The 10,975-nt window shown below is 34.4% G+C and overlaps 1 protein-coding gene across 1 annotated transcript; it reads left to right on the forward strand.

The window, feature by feature from the left end:
* Positions 1–6,278: 6,278 nt before the first annotated feature.
* Positions 6,279–8,642, forward strand: LOC114580244. The gene is made up of 2 exons (XM_028697146.1): positions 6,279–7,041; positions 8,383–8,642. The coding sequence occupies exons 1-2, from the start codon at positions 6,279–6,281 to the stop codon at positions 8,640–8,642; spliced, it is 1,023 nt and encodes a 340-aa protein (XP_028552979.1).
* Positions 8,643–10,975: the final 2,333 nt, after the last annotated feature.

A 10,975-nucleotide genomic window follows, 5' to 3' on the forward strand; every position in this document is an offset into this window, starting at 1 on the left:
TGGTGTCATCCGACACCTACCATACACACTTATATCTAGTGTGGCGGGACGCTCAGTTTCCCATAATTTCCCCTAAACAGGGGAGATGTTAGGAGGCTGCCGAAATTTTCGGTGAACAGGGGACCGCACTTGGACTTGAATGTTAACCGATGACAAACTGAAAAGGAACTATAATGAACTTAAATAATTTGAGCTTGAACAACATGACAGGGAACTGTACATCTGAATGGACCACTGAGAACTTTACTTGGGCCTCAAAGAACTTGAATTTGATATGGAACAAACGACAATGAACCGAATCAGAACTTGAAAGTTGAATGAACAACATAGAATATAATTTAATGTCTAAAATGGGACTTATGATTTGGTGAAATAATAGCTTTAATCATGCAAGGTCAACTAGAGAATGTAATGACATGCTTGTAATTAACAACAGAAGATTTCCAATTAATATTAAGAGATTATTACTTCAATTGGGAGGTAAATGTCATTGAGCAAATTCATCATACATAATTTAAGTCATCTTCATATGACAACAAAGGACCTGTCACATTCAACATGGCTCATCTATGAGCAACAATCAAATGACAGATGACAATCCTAGTTACTCAATTAAGTATTAATGGATGATGGATAGTTGACTGAAAGTACGCTCAAAGACATGTCGACAAAGGGTGAAGCTAAAATAACTCAAAATACTCAATCAAATTGATATGCATGCGATGAATGAATGAAGAATGTGGTAATATGCCTATAATCAGATGGCATGAAGTTTCTCACAGTGCTCAAAGCCTTCATGCCAAATGAAGATATATATATATATATCAAAAAGACAATGATCGTTGGGAGCATTATGAAGTCACCTTCAAGGATGAGAGATCCATGATTCATGTATCAAGCCACAATAGAAGATCATACAATGATTTTCTCGAAGGAAGAGTGTTGAAAATGCACGATAAATGTAGTGGCATTCCTACAACTTATGACAGATGCTTATTAGCACATGGACGAAGAATATTGATGCCCATCGGCTTTGAGGGTTGATGTACAAGGAAGGCATCAATTCGCCAAATCAACACATACAATAAAGCTAGGAGTTCGTCACAGACACAATAACATATTTGCATATGATGATTCGTCGGCATATAGTGAGCATTGTAGTGTTCGAGAATCAACACTCATTAACATACGAGCACATGCAATAGTCCCCATGATCACTGAAATGCATGCGAGCTAATGCAACAGCTCATCGATCAATGAGTATAAGGGATCGGTCTCAATGTTGTAATACCAAGCATCCAGTATTAGCATAAAATGAACTGATGACAAAGATGTATTTGTAAAGTCCGAAGCAAATGTTGTCTTCATACAATCAATGCAACTTGATTGTAAGTGAATACACCATTCTCCTACCAGTAAAGATGTACGAAGTGAATACACCATTCTCCTACCAGTAAAGATGTACGAAGTGCGATGAGAGTGGATGCTTATGAGCCGCTACAAGAGACCCGTTATACATTCAACATATCACCTACGAACGAGTACCGGAGAACTACATCAAATGCAAATACCTACAAAATGATGTTGGAAACTCTATCATGCATTCAGTGTGCGGTTCACAAGCAAAATATAAGGGGTTTATGCCAAGCATGAACATCTATAAGTTACTATAGAAGACCCATTAATTATCCTAAAAATACCTAGTACATGCACTATAATATGCATGCATATAGGTACACAGAAGGGCATGTATAACCACACTACCCGTATGAGCCCTGATGAGCGTGATATGGATACACACGTGATGTATAGGGATGCTGCGTGGGTCAATAAATGAATCCAAGTTTGTGCCTGATCCTTCTGTTTGGACAGATATGAGTCGACACAGCTTGAACTACCAAATAAATATATGTTCGCAGTATCGACCGGAATATTTGTTTTATCTTGAACTCGATCCTCTATCGGTGACTAATAGAGATAAACAAAGACAGATTATAGTAGATTGCTTCTGTTCAGAGGTTAAGAAATCAAATCAGAGGATAGAGTTTGTTGTCCGGTGGCTGTAACTTATAGTGAAGGGAAAGCCAGTCTTAAATTGTTGTTAACAGTAATCGCGAGAGAGAAATTCTAAAACTGTTAACCGTCTACAGCTAGGAATATTACAAGTGAAAGTCATTTATGACATGAAAAAAATACTTGACGTATATTTAATTGATTACTTGTGCATTTCCCTACCGCTGTTTTCCTGTTGGAGACAGTTATAAGGATGGAGCTAGCTTGGCTGCTTTGAACATGTTAGTTCCATCACAACCAAAAATTCATATGTTTATGGTGATGATGATACATGACCAGTGAAAATGAATATGGCATTGAAGGATTGCTACAAATATGTTTTGACTTCACCATGTCTTTAAAGAAGCAAGATGAGGGACATGGATAGGTGCTGGATCTAGTTATGTTAACTATTTGTATAATCACAGCTTTAGAAACAAATCTCTACAGACCTGTTGAACTTGAAAACAATATATTGGACCCATTGTGCAGTACATTGCATCATTGAGTTTTAGAGGATAATGCTTAGGAAATGTAACAATAAGCACACAATTCTGCAAGCTCAAAGCTAATGGGATTTATTGAGAGTCGGTATTATGTTATAGCAATCACGAGAAAATTTACTAGTCAAGGCAAACTGGCCAGATTAGCTTTCATATGGTTTATTTGCCATTTTATCCCACTTTTATTTATGAGCATAATATTGTTGGAGAATGGTTATATTTGCGACGTAGTGAAAATGTTTAGTTGCTTAGTACAAAGATGAAGAGACGACATAAAATTTTAAGTACTTGGAGAAGCGTTTTTGGGAGCAATTATGGCATTTCTTCGTTTGGCATCTCTCTTTTTGAACTTTATGATTCCTCATTTTTTTGACATTGAAGTAATTTGCAAGTTATTGATCGTAGTTTTTCATAAACAATAGAGATCGGCCTCAAATATCAATCCCAAAATGTTGTTGTCACCAAGCTAATTTTTAAATAAGATAGGTGATTTTGATCACCTGAAGGCAGCATGTATTAGATGTTACTTTGTTGGTATTTTGAATCCAATGATTCCCTGATAAGTATTCTCTAAAGTGGTGCGTAAATATTTTGATCACCTCGTAATTATTATTTAAATGATGCTAGCATGAATTATATCATATTAGGATAAATTAGATCTTTGGTCCAATAAAATAGATGGAGCCTTGGGCTTGCTTGCTTTAAGGTCTGGTTTGGGCTTGTCAACAAATGTTGGGTTTTAGGCTCTATTAAATAATTTGTTGAGCCTGCCTTTTTTTTTTTTTGAGAAGACACACGTTGCATTAAAATAAAACTATTACAAACTAATGGCAATCCTTTAAAAACAAGGAAGCCTTATTTAAACGGAAAACAAGCACAAGAATCATATTTGAAGGATATGAAATTTTTTAAAGAAAATAAGATTTTCTACTCTTTATTTTAAACCAATTGGAGTGGAGGGGATACTAAAAATTAAACAACCAAAAAGGTTTATTAGTATTTCAGAATTTTCGATTAAGTAAAAAATAAAGAGTAGAAAGTTTCTTAAATTTATTTATTCTATCCCTATCTTTCAAATACTCATTCATGCTTATTTTTAAACTAAGACAAAAATAAAAATAACAACTAATAAAAAAAGGAAAAACATGTAGACAAGACCCTATAGTCTTTGGAGAATACTGGATCTTCACAAATTTCACTTTCTTCATGAAAACAATGCTTTGATTTCCAATGCATCAACCAACAAGCTCAATAGATTTATAAAATAAGACCTCCCATTGAAAGATAGCACCATTGTTAGAATAGCTAATCACAACCACCCGCAGAAAGCTAACCTCCTCCGAGACTTTATCACATCTATTTTGGTACCTACCGTCAACACTCTTCATAAACTCATTTATGATTTGAATGGTGAATATCCACCTTCACTTTCACCAAGATTTTCCAATTTCTTTCCTCTAAGACTTCCTTTGATAGGCCCAAAAGAATTGAAATCTTTATTTCACTTCTTCTTATGATGAACTGATTTAGGTGGCAAATGAAATTTACCATCCTCAATCAAACATTCCTTAGCATTGACATTACGTCCTCAGATTCTTAACTCAGATGATTCTTCTTCTGGAACAAAGAATCCAATGACCGATTTTAACAAAATTTATGTTCCAAGCTTCAAAGATATTGTTTCCAATTCTGTCTTGCCTAATGATTTGAGTAATGTTCGTGTTTGTGAAGAAGGTGATCTTGCAGGACAGACTGATAATGCTTCTCTTCCTAATATTCCAATTAATCCTTCCAGTAATTCTTCGGTTAAAGCTTGGGGGAAAAAAATCTAATATCAATGTTTCCAACTTAGATTTTGGAAAGGACTTCACTGGAGACAACAATGTTGTGAAATTAGACTTCGGTTTGGAAGCAGAGAACTCCAGTAAACTCAGTAAATCTTTGGTTATCAATGTTTTTGGAGAAAATTTACCCTTCCACATTATCAGTTTGGAGATCAGAAGATAATGGTCTCAGTATGGTAAATTTCATCTTATTATGCTTGGATTGGGATGGGTGCTATGTGCATTTGAAGAAGAAGATGCTTTAGATTTGGTTCTCTCGAATGGTCCATGGTATATTTGTAATAACATTATAGGGCTGGATAGATGGTCTCCCTCATTCTCTCCAAGTTCCTTAAAAGGCCTCTCAGCCCCGGTATGGATCAGAATGCCTAACTTGCCACTACAATGTTGGGACTCAATCAACATATGTAGAATAGCATCATTGATAGGAAAACCTTATATGATTGATCGTAATATGTTCCAATGGAGCAAGAGGGGATTTGCGAGAATTTGCATTCGAATAAAACTGGATGAAGCTCTTCCAATCGGAGTTTGGATGGAAGGATGTGCGGGTAAATTCTTTCAAAGAATAGAATATGAAAAACTCCCTATCTTTTGCTATAAGTGGAGTCTAAATGTCCTGTTATGAAAGCTAACCAATCTTCTGTAGAAGTCAAAATTCCTAAAAGTATCTCTGTTCCTTCAAATTTAGAAGACAACATAGCTGAAAATAATTCTGACCACGGGCCATGGATTCATGTGAACTTTAGAAGGAACAAAACTCTCCAAAAAGTTAAGAAAAACTTAACTGCTCAGGCGTCAGGTTTTGCTGGCAGAAACAACACTACTCAAATCTACAAGAAAGTATTTAAACCTACTGATAAAACTGTTATCAGTAATCCACCTGACAAAGGAGATATCCAAGAAGCTAAACCCACTCTTGTATCTACTCAAGATGTCTCTATTCATCAAGATATCGTCGATAATGACTCAGGTTTGAATTCTTTTATCCCATGTAATTCTAACAAATTCAAAGTGCTGAATGAAGGTCTTGAAGAAGGAGAGTTATCAATTCCTAAGAAAGATAAAGTCTTGCCTGATTTATCTATTTCCAATTCTTTGTCCAAGAATGCTGGATCTACTATTGAGAATGGCTCTAATGCTAAAAGGAAAGGACTTAAACAGCTCAAAAATTTAGGTCCTATCAATATTATTACAAGGAGTAGAAAATCTAAAAATGAAACTAGAGACAAAATGGGGATCATCCCCCCATTTTACAATGATGTCTTCTATCTGTTTCTGGAACTGTAGAGGAGCTCGGAAAAAAGAGCTTCTCTATACATCAAGGAGTTTGTGAAAGATAATGGTATCTTATTTTTGGCTTTACTTGAAACCAAAACTACTTCTTTTGATAGATTGGAAATTAACTCTTTAATTGGTGATGACTAGGACTATTTTCTAGTCCCTTCGGAAGGTCTATCTGGTGGGATCTTAATCTTATGGAGATCTATGTATGCTTCTTTCAAAGTATTGGAAACAAATCAACAATTTATAGTTGGAGATCTGGAGGTTTTCAACAAATGCATCTGGAGAATTGGTTCTATTTATGCCAATAAAGATGTCTATAAAAGGAGATCTCTTTGGGATAGATTGCAAATTTACTCCTGTTTAGATAAACCTATGGTGATTGGTGGTGATTTTAATTGCCTTCTCAATAAGGAAGATAAAAAAGGTGGTAAGAGATTCTTCTATTCCTTGGGTGCAAGAGAAATGGATCTTTTTTTTGGATTCCAATGACCTTCATGTAGTGGGTCGTGTTGGCCCCAAGTTCACTTGGTGCAACAATAAATCTGGTGTTGACAGAATTCTAGAACGATTGGATCGTTGTTATCTCAATTCTATGGCTCTTTGCTCCCCTTATCGTATATTGGTCAAGCACTTGGCTAGGTTAGCATCAGATCACTGCCCTATCCTACTCAACCTCTTTGAATGTAAAGCTGATTTCAAAAAACTGATACGTTTTGAAGACATTTGGATATCAAATCCAGCCTCTTCTGCATTGGTTAAGAAGGTTTGGATGAAGCACACAGCTGGAGATTATAGTCAAATCCTTAATCTGAAATTGAGAAAAACTTTGAAAGCTCTTTTTTACTGGAATAAGGAGAATAATATAAGTTTGCTTAACTCCAAAGAGATAATCCTTGGTGATATCCTGAAATTGCAAGATAGAGAATGCAAAGACGGTTTGTTATCAGATGAAGATTCATGGCTCCTTAAATCCAAAGTTTCTGAATATAATTATGTATTAGCCAAAATCAACACTTGGTGGAGACAAAGAGCTAAAATCAAATGGGCAACCCAAGGGGATAGCAATACAAAATTCTTTCACACTTTTGCAAGTGCTAGGAAGATTGCCAACTTCATCAATTATATTATTAATAACAACGGCCAGTTGGTTGAAGATCAACACCAAATTGAAGACTCTATAGTAAGTTTTTTTGAAAACAAATGGAGAGACAGGACTTGCAACTTTGATGGTTGGCCCAATCCAATATCTCAACTGAATGAAGAAGAAGCTTTCAGCCTCAATACAGAATTCAGCTTGATGGAATTGGAAACTATTTTCATGCAAGCAGGCAATTTCACAGCTCCTGGATTTGATGGTATCACATATTCCTTCTTTAAGGCATATTGAGACATTGTAAAGACTGACCTATGGAATGCTCTAAACCAATTTTTCAAAACTGGGATCATGAATTCTAATTGGAAAGATACTATTGTGGTACTCATCCCCAAGGTACAAAATCCTAAAACTCCTTTTACCTATAGACCAATTAGTCTTTGTAATGTGATTTATAAGATTGCTGCCAAAATTATAGTCAATAGACTATCTTCCATCATGTCTAAAATCATATCTATAGAACAAGCAGCTTTTCTGAAAAATAGATCCATGTCGATTCACATTCTGGTTGCACATGAAATTTTTCACAATTTCAAGTTTTATAAAGCCTCTAAGGGTTTGGTTTCCTTTAAATATGATATGGAGCAAGCTTTTGATTCAATGGGTTGGCCAACATTGGAAAAAGCATTGCTTTACTTCGGTTTTCCTCAATCTATATCCAATCTAATTCTTGAATGTGATGTCAAGTATCCCAAATTCTTAGTATTGATTAATGGGAATTATTCTAGATGGATTGAAGCCAAATGTGATTTTCGGCAATGATGCCCCCTATCCCCTTTCATTTTTATTCTGTGTTTAACTTCTTACCAATGCTTTTTATCAAAATGGAGAAGGTATTGGTGTCCGGATCAACAAAGAAAGCCCAAGAATCTCCCACTTGCTTTTTGCTGATGACATTATAGTCTTTTCTCAAGCCAATATCTCTTCAGTTAAGAAGATTAAGAGAATTATGGATAACTTCTGCTCTTGAACGGGCCTTAACATCAACAAAGATAAATCCTGTATCCTATTTGGAAAACACATTAGAAGAAGGAAGAAAAAACTTATATTCAGGATAGTAAGATTGAAGGCAATCAAAGAACTCTTTTACCTGCGTTCGAAAATTACTTTGAGAAGACTAATTGGAGAAGACTTTCAATGCATTATTGATAAAGCCATTAAAATGTCCAATATATGGGGTTCTAAACTTACTTCTCTGCCTGGAAGGATTCATTTGGCTAAAATTGCATTGCTTTCCTACTCTATCAATCATTGTACACATTCAATGATTCCTAAAAGTATATTGGACTTTTAGACAAAATCTGTACGAATATGATTTGGAACAAATCTAATGGTGAATCTGGCTTACATTATGTAAAATGGGATACTTTGTGCTTACCGGTTGAATTGGGAGGACGAGGTCTACACTCTTGCATAGATAAAGTTGGCCCTCTTAGAGCCAAACTTGCTTGGAGATATAATCAAGAAGAAGAGTCCATTCTACACAAATTTCTATTTCCAAAATATGGTCATATTTTTTGTTACAGATTCCAAAATACTTCAGGTTCCATTGCCTGGAAAATTATCAAAGATGGAGGTGCTTCACTTAAGCCAATTGTTAGATGGGAGATAGCTAATGGAAGACTTACAAATGTTTACAGTGACATTTGGATATTGGATAAAACACTAAACAAATGGCCTACATTTGTTAATTCTTTACTTCACGAAGATACCAATGTGGATAAATTAATCTCTGGTAATTTATGGAATTCTGCTGAACTTAATGCTTACTTCGGCAAAGAGTTGGTGGATCTGATTTGTTAAATTCCCATCAACTCTGATCTCCAAGCTGACAATATGGATCTTTTGTATAAATTCTCTGGAAAATCTATTTCCAAATTAGTTTTTGAAGCTTCACTTCAAGAATCCAACCATGTTACTTATTGGAAATGGATTAAAAGAGCCAAACTACTACCACGAGTCGAAGGATTTTGGAGGAGATTGTTCAACAAAGCAATACCAGCCTTTGATTTTCTTTGCTATAGAAGATTACTAACTCACAATGGCTGTCCTAGGAATTGTAATATGCATGAAGATGTTGAACATGTGATTTTCAAATGTTCTAAACTGGTAAGCATTTATCAAAATATGGAAAAATGTGGTTTCCTTATTCCTACATTCAACACTATGGAGGATTGCTTGGCTTGGATTTCTATTCAAAATTCCTGGACTATCAACTTGTTTTGCAATGTAATATACTTCTCTTGGAAAGGAAGGAACAAACTGGTTCACAAAGGAAAGGATTATTCATCTCTGTTTATTGCTTCCGAAGCTATCTGCCTAGCTTCTTACTCTGCTACCAACCATGGTTTTAAATCTAGTAAATGGGTTGCTAACCAGCATCACCTGCTGTTGAATAACCATTGGCATCCCCCTCCACTCGACTGGATAAAGGTTAATTTAGATGCTTCCTTGTTAAAAACTAACATAGGAGGAATTGGAGGCATTTTTCGGGACTGAAAAGGCCGTTTCCTATTGGCTTTTGGAAAATCCTGTACTCATTGGGATATCTCAAGACTTGAACTTTTAGCTATCCAAGCAATCAAAGGAGTCATCAAAGATTGGATGCATATCTACAAAGGAATTATTATTGAAAGTGACAACTACAACATCATTAAGCTTCTTCAATCGGTCCAATTTAGAGGTAATAATGGTTTGGACTTTGATTTTAGAACTGATTTCAATAACATTATTTTTAATTGTATTGATAGAAATTGCAATAAATTAGTGGATCTATGTGCTAATTATGCAATCTTTAGTTCCTTTATTTGGGAAGACTTAATGTTTCACAAGATTCCTTCCTTTTTTATTTCTATACTAAAGGAAGAATTTGTGGGCATTGGCTAGTTTTTTCTCCTTTTCCTTTCATAAATTTTAATGCATTGGATGCATTTTCCTCAACAACAACAAAAAAAAAGGACTCAAAGCATTTGTATCAGAACAAACCGATCCTTTAGATTTCAAACTTTTATTCTCAATATTCCTTGATTCCAAGTTGACCTTATTTTGATCATCTTTAAGAATCACTTATCGATTTTATTCCCTATCTTACCGCATTTGTAACAAAGACATGAGATCTTCTCATATTCAACATTTTGAAAGAATTTTCCATTTAAACCCTCAATCCAAATTCCATTGGATAATTTAGAGTCTAAATTTATACGAACACAAGCTCTAGCAAATTCACGTCTTCCCCATTTAAACATTTTTCCATCCAAGATCAATGGAACTCCTATCTTTAAAACGATATTCGTACATTAACCTCATCCCAACAATGCAAAGGTAAATGAGGCAATCTTATCCAAATTGATGAGGATAACCCTTTTAACGACGTTGGGGAGAATTGTGTTTATTAAAGATAAATGAGCCTTTAATAATTGTGTGTGTAAATGAGCCTTAATTAAATTGGTGAGGATAACACTTTTAACTTTTATCGCGTCATTAAAGGTAAATGAGCCTGCCTGCTTAGTTAGCAAAATTGTGTGTGTGAATAAATTTTTAAAAATAAATGTAAATATTATAAAATATGATGTTATAGATATTTAGTTATATGAATTAATAGTTTCAACAATAAATGTACTTGCTAATCATTTTAATAATAAGTTAGTTATTTATATAAAAATATATTTTAATTCTTTAAATGCTGAAAAATTATTTGTTAGTAGAATTAATAATTTGATAATAACAAACAAACTACATTTGAAAGCTTATTTTAATTTTTTTTTTCCGAATGTCATTTTATTATCATGCAAACACATTACGTTGAAAATATAAAATAAAAATAAAATGAATATAAATTACTTAAAAATTCATCTCTCATATAAATAAAATTAAGAAAAAAAATTACTCATACAATTCTTAATAAAAATCAACAAATGTGATTTTTAAAAAGATTGAAGGCATTAGCTATAATACGTCATCAAAAAATTATCTTGATCGGGCACCAATCTCAAGGCAAAATCTAGTTGGAAACTTCCGAAATTAAAATTGGAACCATATGAACTCTGATTTCAGTAAACTTATAGTCAAACTGAGCGTCTCGAAATACGAACCCAACGACACCAAATTTGGCTCGATCTAAGTCCTAATCGGTCCAA

The sequence above is a fragment of the Dendrobium catenatum genome, unplaced genomic scaffold, assembly GCF_001605985.2.
Source record: "Dendrobium catenatum unplaced genomic scaffold, ASM160598v2 fragScaff_scaffold_880, whole genome shotgun sequence".
NCBI lineage: Eukaryota > Viridiplantae > Streptophyta > Magnoliopsida > Asparagales > Orchidaceae > Dendrobium > Dendrobium catenatum.

What these genes read in the sequence shown, in the direction of transcription:
- LOC114580244 (XM_028697146.1), top strand. Translation starts at nt 6,279, where the DNA reads ATGGCTCTTTGCTCCCCTTATCGTATATTGGTCAAGCACTTGGCTAGG. An exon ending in CACAGCTCCTGGATTTGATG is followed by an intron (nt 7,042 to 8,382) that starts GTATCACATATT and finishes AAAATACTTCAG; the next exon opens with GTTCCATTGCCTGGAAAATT.